At 49.2% G+C, this 17,662-nt stretch overlaps 1 protein-coding gene across 12 annotated transcripts in view; it reads left to right on the top strand.

The window, feature by feature from the left end:
• CLEC16A (C-type lectin domain containing 16A) overlaps nucleotides 1-17,662 on the top strand; it is a 194,689-nt gene that overhangs the window by 51,565 nt on the left and 125,462 nt on the right. For all 12 annotated transcript variants that reach the window (XM_081820022.1, XM_081820023.1, XM_081820029.1 and 9 more), the window contains exons 11-12: nucleotides 11,611-11,743; nucleotides 15,991-16,091. In XM_081820022.1, coding sequence (XP_081676148.1) covers nucleotides 11,611-11,743; nucleotides 15,991-16,091 — 234 coding nt within the window. The remainder of the gene's footprint in view (nucleotides 1-11,610; nucleotides 11,744-15,990; nucleotides 16,092-17,662) is intronic.

Here is a 17,662-nt window from a genome sequence, read left to right as displayed (position 1 = left end):
GGACAGGGCAGGCTTGGCTGCAATCACACAGTGAAGTGAGTCAGCCCAGCGGCCCGGTCCTGGCGTGTGGGGCTTCTGTGCCTCAGCCATGCTGCCATCCCAGTTCACTGTTGGGATTGGGGTGATGACTCCCCAGATGCTGAGCCTGCCTGTCCTGTGCCGGGGGCAAGGGGAGAAACGTGCACCAGCCTCCAAAAACCTGTGTTCTGGGTGCTCACTCGGCCAGGTTGTACCAGACAGGACCCCAGGGATCTCGCGCGGAGGTTTTGCTTGGACATTTGATGCTGATGTTAGAGCTTAGTTGAACATGACTCTCAGCAACCCCCCTTGACATTTTGGTGCCCTCCTGTTTTCTCAAACACACAGTAGTCATTCCAAAATATCATGGACCTGTCATCTTCCCACCCGGCTCAACCTAAATAAATACAGCTCTCACAGGCCTGACCAGCAAAGAGACATCTAACTGGGCAGCGGCAGCTTTCAGGTGGATGGGGCTTTATGAATGTTGTATTTGATCTCTTTGTTGTTCTCAGATTTAAGGTGCGGCTGGTGGGTGTTCTCTCCTTAGACTGTGTTTGGGTGAAACCGGGCAGCTGTTAGCTCCCATGACTTGGAAGGGTGTCAGACCACAGTGTCAATGTGGGAGGAGCTAAGAGATGGGATACTGGCCTTGCAGTCATGTCTGGGTTTATTGTGAGCCTTGAGCGGTCTCCCCAAGCTCTGTACCTCAGTTTCCTTGTCTGGAAATTGAGCATAAAAAATGTAATTCATGTGCTTTTTTTTTTTTTTTTTTTTAATGAATATATGTTAGGATTCTTGTGGTCATGAGTTAGCAAATCTACTCAGACTGGCTTTAAAAGGGTGATTATTGTTCACGTCGCTGAAAGGCTTGGGCAGGGACGGCTCCAGGTGTAGATGACCATCGGCAGCGCCAGGCTCGCATCCTGCCAACTTACCACCGAGTGGAGAAGGAGCTGCTCCTTCCCATCAGCTGCAGCTCTAGTCTGGGGGTCGATGCTCCGTGACAGTGATGGGCCTGGCTCGCCCACTGCTGTAAGAGGGGTGTTCTGTGCCGACTGGCCAGGCCTGGGTCACTTGTTGATCCTATGATGATGATTCCCTCAGTAAAAAAACATCAGAAGAAAGGGGCACGGATGCTGAGCCAGCGGAAGCAGCAGATGCTCCCCGAGAAAGCTGCACTATTTCTGTATGTCCCTCATCCCCCCTCAGGGCTGTCTGCTCCCTTGCTCTTTGGAGGTGGCTGTGTGGCTCTTCTCCCTTCCAGATTATTTTTTCTCTAGCAGGCTTCTTGCCCTGTCCCTGGATCTAGAGGCTTGTTGACATCCTGCTGATAACAGACAGGCACAGGTGACTGTTGAGTGAAGAGATGCTGGCACCGACTCCCCCCTGCAAACCCCACCATCCCCACGCTAGTGGGGAAATCTTGCCTCAACCAGGTGGCAGAAAACACAGGCATAAAAAGGCATGTGGCCACAAGTCACAATTTTGCCATGACCTGATTTAAATGTGGCATTAACATGTTCTTTTTCTACAAATGCAACCAGAATTCACACCTCCTCCACATTTAAGCCCAGACAAGGAAGTAGTGTGAAATGAATGTGTACCTCTGGACCCTCCACTCAGCTGCAGGTCCCAACTGATAAGTGACTCATTCTGAAACCAAGAAAATCACAGGGCCCCTAAATTTGCAGAAATTGCACACTAAAAGGAAAAAGAGGGGTACCCTAGTGCCCATGGCCAAGGAAGTGTTCACTCGATGCATGTCACTCTGAAAGGACAGTTGTCTCTTTTTGGAGTCACTCGGAGCAGTAACTTAATAAACAGACCTAGGACAAAAGAATGAATTGTTTGCACTTCTCATTTGAAAAATAGGGTTTAGTTTTTGGTTTTTGCCTATGGAAAAAGTAGGCACCAATTTCATGTCCTCAGATTGAAAACCTACTCTTTGCTTGAATCCCAGCAAGGACACAGAGTGAAGAGGTCAACACTGACTTTGAACCTGCCAGGTCAGCTGGGAGTTGAGGGGTGCCCAGAAGTTGGGAACCCCAGCTTTGCCTTTTTTTTTTTTTTTTTTTGAAGTCTCCACTGAAATGAAATGGAACCCTGGCATCATTTCTGGCTCCTCTTGCAAAGCCAGAGCCAACCCTGCGGCTGGCAGAGTTTCCTGATTGGGAGGAGCTGTGGATTAGCCATTGGGAGGTTGGGGTCTGAATCCTAGACCCTGGAGGGGCTGCTCCTGAGGAGCTCTGTGACCCTGGGCTAGTCACTGGTTCTCCGATGGCGGGGGCTTCACAATGCCCAGCCCTCAGGTTGTCAGAAATGAGAACATCACTGTCTCAGCACTCAACCATGTGACCCACGAGCACTGAACAGGCATCCTGGCCAAGGTAGAGAGCAGAGTGAGGAGCTTGGATGGGATGTGTGTGCTTGGGTGCCCCTCCCCCCACCCCCTATTGCAAGTTTCTGTGAAGCCCGGTTCTGTTCATTTGTATAACGAATTAGTGAGGTGGGTGAGTGGGTGAGCATGTGTGTGTGGTGGGGGGACAGCAGGAAGGGAGGGAGGAGAAGGATTAGGAGGCTGGCCCGCCGTTGTAGAGACGTGGGAGTGCCACCTTTTCAAATGGGCTTAACTAGTATAAGGAACTAACCAGAAAAAAACATTCTAAATTCAATCTCATGCTGTTCGGTCAAGGAAAACAACAAAACAAAGAAAGAGGTTCCCCAATATCCTCAGCTCATACACACCCTGTTGTTGCCAGGTGCTCTTTGCCTCTTGAAATTCTCCTCCAGAGCCAGCCAATAGCATGCAGTCCTTCCCTGATTTCCTAGGTAACCAGCAAGGGCATCTTTCTCCTCTTTCCCTGAACGTTCTCGTTAGGGCCTTCTTATTCTCCCCTTCCCCCTTTTTATTGTCTGTCCTTACTTTGATTCCTGGAATGTAGAATACTGAGGGCAACTCAGAAAATCCTTGAATTTGTGAAGTCAAAGACTGTTGGGAGGTCATGCCGGCCATTTCCCTGAAAAGCACTTCGTTTACCAAATATTAATCAGATTAGACTGTACATCATCCTGGGCAAGTTGATGGATTATTACTGTTATTTAAAAAATCAGTGTGTCAGAGCATCGGGGAAGCTCCCGGATCTGGCCAGAGTTGTCATTTGGGGGGAGAGAGGTTGACGTCCTCGGGTGCCGGGGGTCTTCTGGCCTCTCCTGTACATCCACGCTGTTGTGCAACCCAAACCACCATCCGTCTCCACAGTTCTTTTCATCTTCCTGAACTGAAACTCTCTCCCTGTTAAACATTAACCCCCCATCTCCACCCCACCCCCCCGCCCCACCGGCAACCACCTTTCCACTTTCTGTCTCTCTGAATTTAACTATTCTAGGTACTTCATAGAAGTGGGATCCTGCAGTATTTGTCTTGTTGCGACTTATTTCACACAGCATCATGTACTCAAGGCTCATCCTTGTGGTCACGTGTGTCAGGGCCGCCTTCCTCTTTAAGGCTGACCAGTATTCTATTTTGTGGATAGATGACATTTTGCTTATCCATTCACCCCCTGACGGACACTTGGGTCGCTTCCACCTTTTGGCGGTCGGTACTGGTGCTACTGTGCCCATGGGTGTGCAAATCCTTTCCTGCTTTGGGGGCTCTTGTGGCAATGATAAGAGGCCCAGGAGGGCCGGGGCGGGGCCTGTGAGGCCAGAGGAGCTGGAGATTTGGGTTCCCCTGCCCAGCCGCTCAGCCTCACAAGGACGTTCCTCGACTCCCAGAGGCTCAAGACTCCGGGTGTGTGAAGGGGTCGTACCACCTACCAGGCTGGGGTGCAGGAGCCTTCAAGATTATGGGCCCCAGGGCCTGGTGCTGGGACTATAACCACACAGAAGCTCCTTTCCAGGATGTGGGCCACGCTGGGAGAGGAGCCCCCAGTAGCGGGGGCAGAGGCCCATCACCTCGATCCGTCTGCAGCTCATTTGCCCTTCTGTAGAATGCAGACGTCGGGCTGGGTCAGCATTGCTCCAGCTGCGGGATACGGGGATGGTTTTAGGTGCGACGGGGCGGTGAGAAGATTTTTGCTGACATCAGCTCCGGGCCAGCCTGACATCTGTCCTTCACGCCTCCCTCACGTCCCCGCGCCCCCTTTCCCAGAACACAGCAGGCCTCACTCCTGGTTGTTCCCTCATCACACACACTTTCACACTTGCTTCCTGTTTACATGGGCCATATGCTTAGAGGAGTAATGAGGCATTTTTTTTTTCATTTGAAAATAATTTCAAATTTATCAGAATTTGGAGAAACAAAAATAGTATAAAGAACACCTGTTTACCTTTTACCAGGTTTCATCTTTTAACCTGTTATAGCCCATTTGCTTTCTTATTTATGTTTTCCCTCTCTCTGCCCCGCCCCCCTACACTTTTTTTCTGGGTGAGTTGCATCCATCCTGTCGCTTCGCTCCTATACGTGTCAGCACACAGTTGCTAAGAATTAGGCATTGGCTTTCATGACTCCAGGGCAGCTGTCCACTCCAGTGTGGGTTTCTCCTGTCCCTGTTCCAGTTTGTCCATTGGCCCAGTAATCTCCCTTCTAGCGTATTTCCCCCACCAGTCTAGGGTAAGGTAGTGCCTTTAATTGTCGTGTCTCTCTGGCCTTAGTGACTCTGGAACATTTTTCACAGCCTTCTTTTTTACAACAGTGACATTTTTGTGGAATGCAGAACCTCTCCCTCCTTTGTTTTAATAAAATGTTCCCTCTTATGTCTTTGATGTTTTCTTTGTGATTACATGGAGGGTATATATTCTTGGCTGGACTGTGGCGTAGGTGGTGTCATGTCCTTGTCGGAGTGTCCCACCTGGAGGCACGTGATGTCCCCTGACCCTCACGGGTGACATGAATATTGGTCACCTGGCTGCAGTATTGCCCCATCTCTCTGCTGTATAGTCACTAATTCACAGTCCATGGGGAGACGCTTAGAGGTAATACAGATATGCTGTGCCTCATTACAGTGACCCTGGGAGCTGCCATTCACTGATGATACTTGCCTGATCCCGTCTTTGCCAGACTGGTGGCAAAATGTTGATTTTCCAACGTCAGCACTCTCTCCATGTTGAAAAGTCAGCCCTCAGCATTCCACTGTAAGCAAGATGCCTCCCTTCTCCCCATTTCTTTCTTTATCAGTTCTTGGCACACACTCAAGGATTTCAGTTTTTAGTGGTTTATATTTCATTACTGATTTACTTCATCTGATGCTCAAATTGTCCCAGACTTGGCCATTGGGAACCCCTTTGGGCTGGCTGCTGTGGCCTTGTGCTAAGCTCCCGTCATTTCTTCTGAGCAGTCCTTATACTTTCTGGCTTGATAAGGTATTCCAGGTTCATCCTGGAATGCATGCGGAATGCCTGTCCCCGGGATGAGCCATTTCTCTGACAAACCCTGCTTCCTCTCAGTGGTCAGCGGTATTAGAGGCCAGGAGCCGGGTGCCAGAAGGGCTGATGGCTACCGGGGTACCTTGCTTTTTGGCCCTTTCAATGGACAGATCTAGAAAACAGGTGCATGTACATACACAAAATACACATTTACTCGTGCATGCATATACATACGTACAGACATGCATATCATATACATATTTTAGAAATCATGAATGCATACCAATACCTCCAGTATTCATGCCAATGCCAGTCAGTTCCCAGAGGGTTCTTTCTCGCCTTCCCCCATTCCAGATCTGTGTGTCACTTCTTTAGCAAGAGCCTTGGCTCCCAACAATGTCAACACGTTTGGTTGCTCAGTCCTATAATACATCTTAAAAAGTTTCAGTTTGTTTATTGTTTAACAAACAAGAGTTCAGGATGGTTTGCAATCCCCCCCCACCCCTGCATACTTCACCTGCCTCCCAACCGAGGGTACAGAGTCAAGTATGCTGTTTATAGCTACTTGGATTAGTCTGCCCTTTCTTTGTTCTTTATTCCCCATCAGGGTAGGTATGGTGTTCATTTGGAAAAAAAAAAAACAAAAAAAATGTTGGTCCTTTTTTTTTTTTTTTTTTTGGTCCAGTTAGGGTTCTTCCTTCCCATTTTTACAGACTTAATTTCTTTCTTTTTTTTTTAATATATGGATCATTAACAAACTTAAAACCATGCAAAAGGATATGTTCAGCAAGTGTCCCTTCTTCCATTCTCCGTCCCATTCCCCTTCCTCTGGTAGATAATCAACTTGACTGCTTTCTGGAATCTCCTTCCCATGCTTCTTTTTGTAAGAAAATGCCAATATAGAAATGTTTTCTTATTCTCCCTTCTCTCTTACACACAGGGTAGCACACTGTATACGCTCTCTCTTCTCTTCGCTTAGCAGCTCTCTGGAAATCACTCCATATCAGTTCACCATGGTCTTCCTCATTCTCTTTTACAGCTGCACTGTGTGTGTGTGTGTGTGTGTGTGTACCAAAGTTTATTCAACCGATCTTTATGCTTGGACAGTTAGGTAGTTTCCAATATTTTGCAATTACAAGTAATACTTCAGTGAATACCCTTGAGTGTGTGCATTTTTATATTGTTAAGGGATGTATCTTCCAAATAAATCCCTACAAGTGGGATTGCTCAGTTGAAGGGTATAATAGTGATTTAAAGTTTCATTTTTTTTTTTAAGATTTTATTTATTTTTTTTTCTAAAGATTTTATTTATTTATTTGACAGAGAGAGACACAGCGAGAGAGGGAACGCAAGCAGGGGGAGTGGAGAGGGAGAAGCAGGCCTCCCGCTGAGCAGGGAGCCTGATGCGGGGCTCGATCCCAGGACCCTGGGATCGTGACCTGAGCCGAAGGCAGACGCTTAACGACTGAGCCACCCAGGCGCCCCAAGATTTTATTCTTTTAAGTAATCTCTACACTCAGTGTGGGGCTAGAACCTACAACCCCAAGATCATGAGTCGCACCCTCCACTGACTGAGCCAGCCAGGCTCCTCTGAAGTTTCCTTTTAAAATGTATTTAGGGATGCCTGGGTGGCTCAGTCATTAAGCGTCTGCCTTCGGCTCAGGTCGTGATCTCAGGGTCCTGGGATCGAGCCCCGCATCGGGCTCCCTGCTCCGCGGGAAGCCTGCTTCTCCCTCTCCCGCTCCCCCTGCTTCTGTTCCCTCTCTCGCTGTGTCTCTCTCTGTCAAATAAATAAATAAAATCTTAAAAAAAAATAAAATGTATTTAAATCAAAAGAAAAAAGTGAGCTCAGATAAAATGATGAGGTAAATAACAAATAGTACAGGCAACACAGAGACATGGCAAACGTCCTAGAGGCAGGCAAATGACTGAAGTTGGAGCAAAACTGAGCTGGGTTGTTGCCGCAGTCCCTTCAAATTCCAAAATAGAAACCCAGATGGGATGGGGGCTCATGTGTATGTTATAGCAGGTTCAGACGGAGGCCCCTGGGAATTCATCATCAGAGCCTGAGTCCTGGCCTCAGTGACCGTCCGTGGAAATCCATGCACGCAAGCCCACTGATCTGCTTTCCTTGGTGGCAGCAGCATGGTGCGTGTACCCTGGGCGGGGAGCAAGGCTGCACCGAGACAGGCATGTATCTGCAGGGAGGTGTGGGAGTGAGGGCCCAGAAGGCTCTGCAGAACTGTGCCGGACGTTCTGGTCTGGCATAAAGAGGACATTCACTTAGACCTTGAATCTCACCAGGAAAAAGTCAAATCTCTTTGGCACCCTCTTTTAAAGATGATTGTGGAATCCGTTTTAGAATGGTGAGAATCTGGACAGGCTCTCTCCCCAAAAAACTTACTAAACCCCCCCCCATGCCCACGTGGCATTTTGCATAAAGTTTCAGGGAGTTGACAGACGCTAGGTAAGAATCACTACTTTTAAGAGTTGTTTGGATAAAATTGTTAAAAAGAAGGGGCCAGGGGCAACCTGCATTGGCACTGGAAGGACTGTTACATGTTCATCTAGAGAATTAATCCCCGTAACTGTGCTGGCCGGATGAGGATAGGGAGGGTGGGAACCAGGGTGACAGAACCGAGGTTGAGGAACCTCATTGTGCATGGAGGGACCCTCGTGGGCCTGGTCCTGCACAAGGAGAGGACCCGGGAGTGGGGCGAGCAGCAGTCCTGGCTTTTGCTGCTACTTTTCTCGTCATAGTAATTGTCCCTATGCTTCTGGGTTTCTGTTTTCTCATATATAGTATCTAGGACTGAACCAGTGGTTTTTAGCAGTTCTGTGTGAAGCTCCAGAATTCTAGAAAGGAGCTTTAGGGGCCTCTGTGGAGTGCAGGAGGAAACCCGCAGCCAGGGACGTTTGGGAATCCACCCACCCTTTACCCAGAGCAACTCTGCTCCTGTCTATGGTGGTATGTCGTGGGAAATTGTCATTCAGAATTAATATGCCACTTCTTAACTAAATTTGGTGAGCACTAGACTGGATTATCTTTAACGGCTGTGTGCACCAGAATTCTGAGTGTCCAGGGAGATTAAAAAATTAAAAAGGAATAACCACGTCACAGCAGGCGTATTCTCTAGGCTGAAGTGCTAGGGCTTGGCCCTGTAACCTTGGGGAGTCCTTGAAGCTGAGTTCCTGCCTCGTCAGCCAGGATGGGAGGAAGGGGAGCTCCCAGCAGGGCAGGAGGTGTGTCAGAGGTCCCAGGGTGGAAGCCAGAGGCTGGCATCACAGTCCTGCTGGGTAGTCTTCAGATGTTTTCAGTGGCATGCTCTGTCGGTAAACACTAACAATCAAATAAATGTCATTTAAGCATGCAGCTCGCCAATATAGATACATTTATTGTAAATTACACATATTTGTATTGCTGTGCCAAGGTTAGATACATCACAAAACAAAACAGATTGTTTAAAGATGAGGATAATTAAAAATAAGAGAAGTACTGCCCCGTGAATCATCTCCTGTCCCCGGTGAGGACAGACTGCCCCCACCACAGAGAGGTCAGGCTTGTCAGGAGGCAGCTGGAGGAGGTTGGTGGGGGTGAAGGTGTAGGCGCAGGAAGGAACAGTGGTTCTCAGCAATCTGCACTCCCACCTGCTCTCTGCCGCGGCCATGCTGCTCGGACTGCTGTTTACTCAGTAGCTCCCTGTGAATTGACTCACTCGGTTTTTTTCCCTTAAATCTCGCCTTCTCCTAAGCAGTGATATCCACAGAAGAACAGGTTTTCTGTGCAGTTAGAATCTTCTAACGCACATTAAGATAAACACAGAACTCTGCAAACAGAACATTTGTCCACATTGCACTTGAAAATCATGGGTCAGCCCCCACCTGTGTGATGGCCCCGTGGGAGGCTCCAGTCCACCCTGGGAGGAAGGGGCTGGTGGTCCGGGCCCGTGAGGATGGGTGGGTGGTGCACTCCTCCACGCTAGAGGACAGTCACAGGCGCAGCCGTGCCTAGTGGAGTTCCAGAGGGTGGTGGGCACACGCTGCCACCCGTGAGAATGCTGGGCACGCTCAGGGCAGAGTGGGTGGGGCCCTGGGCCACCCGCTCCATGTCATAGGGGCCGTGCGTCACTGTCGGCTCTGCGTGCCGCCAAAGCCTCCCATTCTGGGCTCGCCCAGCCATCCGTCTCCCATCCCATTAGTAAGCACTCGCCGCGTACCGGGCGCTGGGCTCAACACTAGAGTTCCAGTGGAGAGCAAGACAGGGAAGGGGGCTCCTCTTATGAAACCCCCATTCTAGTGGGGGAAGGCAGGCAGCAACCGTAAATAAAAAATAGGAAATCTAGGCAGTTGTGAATGCTATAAAGTAAAACCGAGATAAGAGGGGGAAGGGACAGATTTATCCAGGAGAATTCCGAATAATGTATGTAGCTACTCCCTCCAGGAGATAGAGCATAACTCCCTGCTCCTTAAATGTGGGCTGCGCTTAATGACTTACTCCCACAGAGCTTGCAGTGAGGGGAAGAGGGAAAGTAACTTTCTGGTGGAGAAGTCTGACCAGCGTTCGCTTGGCCAAGTGGCGCAGACTTGATGTCGGTGGTGGTTGGGCCGTGTTGGTGGCCTGCACCCTCGCTACAGCCGGCAGCGAAGGGCACTTCCTCCGTGTGGGCTTCCTTCCAGAAACCTCTACCCCAGTCTAATGATCTGAAAACATCAGACAGATTCAGATTGAGGGACATTCTGCAAAATACCTGACCAGTTCTCGCTCCTTAAACCGTCAGGTCACCAGAAGCAGGGAAGTCAAAAGCCGGCACAGTCAAGGGGAGCCTAACAGGACGTGACGACCAGATGTAACGTGGTCCCTGAGATGGGATCCTGGAACAGAAAATGAACTGTAGGGAAAAACTAAGGAACTATGAACGAAATATGGATTTTTGATAATAATTTAAGGAGGTAAAAACCGGTGCAGAGGGAGCTGAGAAGATATCTCTGAGGCGGTAGCATCTGAGCTGGGCCTTGAAGGACATCATTGAGTCAGGCCAGGGTAGGGGAGATCCGGGGTGAAAACATTCCAGGCAGAGGAAGCAGCCGTGTAAAGATCCTGGGGCAGAAATAAGCTTGGGCCCATTAAAGAGCGCAGAAGAAGCTCAGCACGGGTGGAGAGGGGTGTTGGGGAGAAGGCCAGGGAGTGAGGTCAGAGGTGGAGAGGAGCCGGGCTACACAACAGACTGCCTCGACACTGTGGACGGCATGTGGATTTCATCCCCATGTGATGGGAAGGCAGAGGAGAATTCTGAACAGAAGGGCGACGAGAGCTAATTTCCACTTAAAGTCACTTGGGTCTGTGTGGAGAACAAACCAGGGGGTAAAGAAGGGCAGAGCCAGCTGGGAGGCCTCTGTGCAAGTCCAGGGGAAGATCATGGATGGCGGGGGGCCATCGGAGTCCCTGAGTCCTCCTGTCCCTCCAGATACAAGTGCAGCCTCACACATCAGCATCCTTCCCCCACATCTGTCTCCTGAAGATGGGGGAGATGACCTGAACTCTGGGTTCCAAGAACTATTTGAAGGTCCACACCTACCCGTCAAAGAACTCTGTGATGGAGACCCCTTAGGCCAGTAGCTAACCATCTCTCTTTCGTCTCTTGGTTTATGCCTTCTTTGAAAACTAAAAACATACCCCATGCTTACGTCGGTTCCTACAAGTAGCCCTTACTTAATTGGGAAAAATACAGCGAGGTTCCTAACCTCCCTCTGCCTTCTGGAAGTCATCAGTGGAAAAGGAAAACAAAAGGCTTCAGGCATGTCAAAGCCTTTCCTAGAGTGTAAACAGTTTCAGAATCTTCTCAGTGAATTTGGTTATGTCTTATTAACCACATATCATTTTTCTTCCCTCTGCTGCCTCAACTCCTTTGGGAAGGAAGTGTGGTATCAATAAAGTAAAATAAGTGCCTTAAAAAAAACATCTTGAAATAAATTACTGCAATTTGCACTTTTTTATTAAAATCAGGGCCACATTTCTTGGCATTGCCAAGATGACAGGAAAGAGAGGTTGTGGCCTCTGGCTTATCTCTCCCCAGCTTGTTGCTGATGCTCCTGTCACTGCTGGCGAGCGCTTGCTGGACGCGTGAGGAGCGGTCTACTTGGGCTCTGTCTCTATGATGACTGTGTCTGTAAATCCGGGGCTGTGAAGCCGTCCGAGCTCATCCCCGTCTCTGTATTTGCTTCTAGAGATAGAGATGGTGATTATGGAGCGCGGCAAGCTCCCGGAGCTGGCGGCCAACACGTCTGTGCAGGAACAGAACACCACGGACGAGGAGAAGAGCGCCGCCGCCACGGGCTTGGAGAGTGCACTGTGGAGCAGGTGCCACCAGTGGGCCCAGTCCTCCTGGTGCTGGCTGGGGGGAGGGGAGCCCACAGGCCAGCCCACCAGTCACGGTGGGGGTGCTGTTCCGTTGCTGGGATGAGGAGATGGGCTGAGCGGTGGGGGGGAGGGGGGATGCCGTGGCTGGGGTGCCCAGCACAGGTAACCTGGGGCCTCTTCCCAACACCCAGATGGCCTCTTCGGCTTCTCAGCAAAGTTGTCCTGCTTCCTGCCTTTCCTTGCTTCTCCAGCCCCTGTCGAGAGGCCACAAGGAGAGAGCTGACACTCAACTCCGGAGTGCTCACCCCTTGGAAAGAGGAAGACTGAGACATGGCGCCACCTCCCCCAAGCCCTTTGGTGGTGGGCCCTGCCCTAAAGGGTGTGGGTCGCCTCACAGCCTTGTACTGGCTGCCCCTGGCAGTGCTCTGTTGCTCCCAGGAAGGACTCTCTTGGGGGCCGCATTTGGATCTCCCTGTCTCATTCATTCACTGCCATGCTACCCCGCCGTGCATAGGGCCTGCCCTCCTGACTCAGCCAGCGTGATTTCACACTGATGGCCTGCAGCTTTTTGCCTAAGTGTTCAGTTCACTGAAGGCCTGCTGAAGCTACATCCTCTTAAACCTTCGAGATGCCGCATTTCCTGGAAACTTGCTGCAGCACCAGCCCTTCCAGAATGCGACTGGGTGGAAGGCTGCTTCCAAAGCGTGCAGTGAACTGTCAGGAGGACTTTTTCATTTCAGAGTTATTTTCCTTCCCGGGGGGCCCCGCTGTAGAGACCCCTGCCATAACCTAATCCCATGCACAGCAGCAGGGTTCACTGTCAGCCTACAAAGCATTCACTTCCTGAACCCTCAGGGTGGAGTGGCTGAAATACACACACACCCCATCCTACTTATTAGTCCAGCTTGAACAGTTGAAGCACACCCGTTTTTTCCTCCACCTCTCTCTGCTTGGCAAATGTTTCAGTTATCTAACAGTCAGGACTCATTTCTATCAGATGCACAAGGGAGCCATTTTTAGTTGGGTTTAAATTAAAAAACACTGGAGTGTGGTGTCGGCTATCAGTTGTTGGAACTTACAGAGACCGTTTTGATTTTGCTTGGCAGCAAAAAACATAACTCCTGAAGCTCTGAAAATTCAGGAAATCATTCTAAACTCAGAAAGGGAGGGGAAAACAACCTTTCATTGCTTGGCACAGCATTAGTGAGGATATGAATAATTGGAAAAACCACAAATGACTAGTGGTGGGGAGTGTATCAGCAAACGGGTGCATCTGCTTAATAGAATAGGAGCTGCTGCTTTTAAGTGAATACTGTCAGGATGTGTTGGGTTTCTTAGGATCTAATAAATGGAAACAGAGCAGATATTTTACATAGTATGGTAATACTATAGCTTTGTTAAAGGAAGAAGAAATATATATATATTTTTTAGAACGTGAAAAGACGAAACGTTATGTTTGAATGTTGGGTTGAGACTTCTTTTTTTTCCTGATCTTTTAGTGAAGAGAGGGTTTTTCTTAGAGTCGATTGAAATTGTTTCTTAACTTTCGATGACTTTAACTGGCATCTTCTACCATGTGGCTTATGATGGAAGCTGATCCTTGTGCCTTGAGTTGGGCTCACATACAAGCTTGTGGCCCCGGGACCCTTGGGCCAGGGCTGTCCTTGGCTCTGAGACCAAATGCTAAGGAGAGACTGGCCCAGGTGGAAAGTTGCCTTCTCCTTTGTGAAGGTATTGAATTGTTGGTTGTCTGGAACACTGCCAAGGACTTCTCTCCTCCCCGTTCCAGGCCCGGAGCAGGGAGGAGGGCACTCTGGAGGAAGGAGGGGGTAGTGTGTTCTCCTTGACATGAATCGGATCTTGACATTGGTCCACTTGTCTGAAGAAACAGCATAGTACAAAGTGGAACTGTTCTCCTATTCCTTGTGAATGCAGAAGGGCTCTGTCTGCATTCAGAGTTAAATATAGGCCTACGAAACTGAAAAATGTCTAAAGCATTCTTTCCTTAAAAAAAAAGTATAAAAGTAACACACATGCAGAAAATGTAAAAACATTTTGAAGAAAAGCATAAAGAAGGGAGAAAGGTCTCCATGATGCCAGCATCAAAGTCAGCTGTCACTAACATTCTGGTTATTTCCTGCTAGTCCTTTCTCAGTGGGAATTGTATCCTGCTTGCCCCCAATACTTATACCATACTGTGCCCATCATTTGTCTTTTTTTTTTTCTGTCTGATACCAAACCCCAGGCATCTTTTTCGCTTTACTGTACACTCAGTAAACAAAATGCTAATGGTTTCACACTATTTCATCTCCTAGAAGATGCTATGTCCACTCAGCCCTCCCTCTGCTCCTGGGCATTTGGTTATTTGCATTGCTCTAGAATGAAAACACAATCAACATTCCAGGCAGCTGGTTTGCAAGAAAACATTTTCTTCTTCATCCCACTCTTAAGTTGAAAGTGTTACTGGGGTGCCTGGGTGGCTCAGCTGTTAAGCGTCTGCCTTCGGCTCAGGTCATGATCCCAAGGTCCTGGGATCGAGCCCCACATTGGGCTCTCTGCTTGCCGGGAAGCCTGCTTCTCCCTCTCCCACTCCCCCTGCTTGTGTTCCCTCTCTAGCTGTGTCTCTCTGTCAAATAAATAAATAAATAATTTAAAAAAGAAAGAAAGAAAGTGTTACTGCCAGGCACTTACAGAAACCCAGATCCACACCTGGCAAAACGATTCATGCATCTGAAAGGTGCCCCATCGGGGGCCCTGGAGAAACAGCCCGGATGTAAATGTCCCCTTTAAGGAAGGGCTCTTCTTTTAATTTCCCAGCGTCATGTGTGTATTTGAAATGTTACGACAAGAACGTTTGCACTACTTTCTCTTTTGCATTTTTCAGTTTAATATTTTGAATCACTGGTACATTCACGGATTTCAGGTTTTTTTAAAGTATAAAAGGTGATGCAGTGAACAGTTTCCCCGTTTCTCTGCCACACCTCTTCACTCCCCCTAGACGGTGATGTTGACAGTGGCTGTGCGTCCTTCTAGGGGTCACGTGTGCCCTCAGTCACTCCTCGAGGTGCTCTGCTTTCTTGGCCTCAGCCTGGCCTCCACAGAGGCAGCTGCGGGTGGTCACAGGCTCAGAGCCTCCTGCTGACGGGCCAGACCCATGCATATTCTATTATCCTTGTGATGAAGAGTCTTTCCAGGCCAGGCCCTTTACCTGGAAGGGCAGCGTTTAGGGTGTGTGGTTTGTGATATTTGCATCCACTCTCTAGACCTCTCCCACAAAGCATCAGAAGTGAACCCTCACATCGATTCTTACCCGTCAGGAAAATCAGTCCAAAAAATTGCAGGACCTGCCAGAGTGGGCTCCGGGAGAAGTGCCCTTGGAATGCTCCAAATAGAAATCTGGCCACAGCTCCCACACGCGAGCACCCTTCGCAGTGTGCACCTGGCCTGGTGCTAAATGCCTATCCTTCATCATTTCTTTTCTTTTCTTTTTTTTTTTTTTTAAAGATTTTATTTATTTATTTGACAGAGAGAGCACAAGTAGGCAGAGCAGCAGGCAGAGAGAGAGGGAGAAGCAGGCTCTCCTCTGAGCAGGTAGCCCGATGCGGGGCTCGATCCCAGGACCCTGGGATCATGACCTGAGCTGAAGGCAGACGCCTAACCGACTGAGCCACCCAGGCGCCCCCTATCCTTCATCATTTCATGTTGAACCCCCCCTGGGAGCCCTTCCCAATGGGGAAATGGAGAGGTTTTAGGTAGCTAACCCAAGGGTTTGCAGCTCAGAAGAGGCAGAATCCGAACTGGAACCCAGGCATTCTGGCTCCGGGGCCCACGTTCTGAAATTGTTTGGACTTGTTGGTGCCTTGTCTGCTATCGTCAGCCTCCTACACTGCCCCGTTCTCTTCATCCTCTTGTCACTCTTTGACGTGATGATGTGGTCCATCTGTTCTCTGGCATGGGAGTGCCCCAAGAGCAGGGACTTGGCATCATTTACCCCCAGTGTCTGGAACAGCCGGGCCACGGTTGTTGAGTGATGAAGTGGTCCGTTCCTCAGTTTCCCCTGGAGCTAGCTTCCCACGGGCAGAGCCCGTCCTCCATGCCCGGTGCTGGACGGGGACCTCATTGGACTCGCCACACACTGGGCGGAGCTGTACAAGGCAAAGGCGGCCAGCACTTCATGTGTAGGCGGGCGAGGAGAGCTGTCCACTGTGTGTGCCAAGAGGCTCATGTGCGCCCCTCCTCTTTTCCAGACCCTTCCTCGATATGGTGTACCACGCCCTGGACAGCCCAGATGACGACTACCATGCACTGTTTGTGCTCTGCCTCCTCTATGCCATGTCTCATAACAAAGGTAAGCCTCCCCGCCTCACCTGCCGTCATGACATCCCTCTCTGCCTCGTGGCACCAAAAAAGAAAGCTGCTTTCCTTGAGGAATGTCCTTCCTGGTTTTGGCAAACTCCTACAGACTTCTCTTCTCACCTGAGAATTTCTCAGGTGCTTTTGTACATACCAAAGCCACAGGAATTGGTTACTAGGGCAGTATGGGTGGGGTGGGATGCGAGGGAACATGCAAGTGACTATCTAACCCAGTATGACTGTATTCACACTGTGGTTTTTCTTTCGACCCCTGGCTTTTACGACTGGCTTAGTATCCGACCTCTCTTCCTAACATCAGAACTGAAATCAGTCAAATTGTAATCTTGGTTTTGCTATTTATAATAGCTGATGTTCTTGCTCTGGGTTGAGGGCTAAAATAGACTCTGGGCAGATTGGGTGGAAGCATAGGTTTCCTTTCTGAAGAAAGGTGTGGTTCTCTGGCTTCCCCCATGGAGGCGGAGTGGTCAGGATCGGAGTCCTGTGGAGCTGACAGACCTGGTTAGGATTCATTCACTCACTTCCTCACTGGGGACCGCCGCTGGTATATGCCCCCCACCTGGCTTGACACTGGCAGGTTCTGAAACCCCCACATCAGAAGCTCTTCACAGAAGAAATTGAGAACATTCTTCATGGCCACTGCCTCGATTTGGCCTTGGCATAGATGAGACTTTGCAGCAGGTGATGTTTTCGTAGGTTCTTCATAAGCTAATTGAGAGGTAGGTAGAGGTGGGTTTTACTAGACAGCCTATGTTTAGAGACATTTAAAAAGCACTCAACATAATAAGTATTTATTCTTAAATCATTAATCCTGATGAATAAGTGGACCAGTGACAAAAGAATATTTGGGGAAAAAAGCCTCACCTCCCATCCCTGTCCTCCACTCTCTTCTTTGAGGTGGTTCATCTTAGCAGTTTCTTGTGTCTTTTTAAAGATATCCATGCAGGGGCGCCTGGGTGGCTCAGTCGGCTAAGTGTCCAACTCTTGGTTTCAGCTCAGGTCATGATCTCAGGGTCGTGAGATTGAGCCCCACCTCAGGCTCTGGGCTCAGGTCTGCTTGGGATTCTCCCTCTCTCCTTCTACCCCCCAGCCCCCTGCCCTGCTCTTGGACCCTCTCTCTCTAAAATAAATAAATCAATCTTTAAAAAAAAAAATTAAAGATATCCATGCAAACCCAAGTATGAGTATATATGGTTTTATTTCTACGACTGTCCCCCACTTAAACATGAATAGAGGTATCCCAATTGTCTGTTCCTATCCTGTTTTTCTCACATCATCATGTATCCGCACATTGTTTCACATCCCTAGAGAACTGCCTTGTTCTTTTTGGTTTTTTAAGATTTTATTTATTTTGAGAGAGAGAGAGAGCAAGCGGGGAAGGGAGGGTAGAGGGAGAGAGAGAATCTCAAGCAGATGCCACACTGAGCACAGAGCCCAGTGCGGGGCTTGATCTCACGACCCTGAGATCATAACCTGAGCCGAAATCAAGAGTCAGATGCTTAACCAACTGAGCCGCCCAGGCTCCCCTGCCTTGTTCTTTTTAATCCT

Source organism: Leptonychotes weddellii, chromosome 5 (genome assembly GCF_054177405.1).
Source record: "Leptonychotes weddellii isolate Sample4059 chromosome 5, ASM5417740v2, whole genome shotgun sequence".
NCBI lineage: Eukaryota > Metazoa > Chordata > Mammalia > Carnivora > Phocidae > Leptonychotes > Leptonychotes weddellii.
The sequence above is the reverse complement of the archived record's forward strand: the minus strand, read 5'-3'. Positions and strand labels throughout refer to the sequence as shown.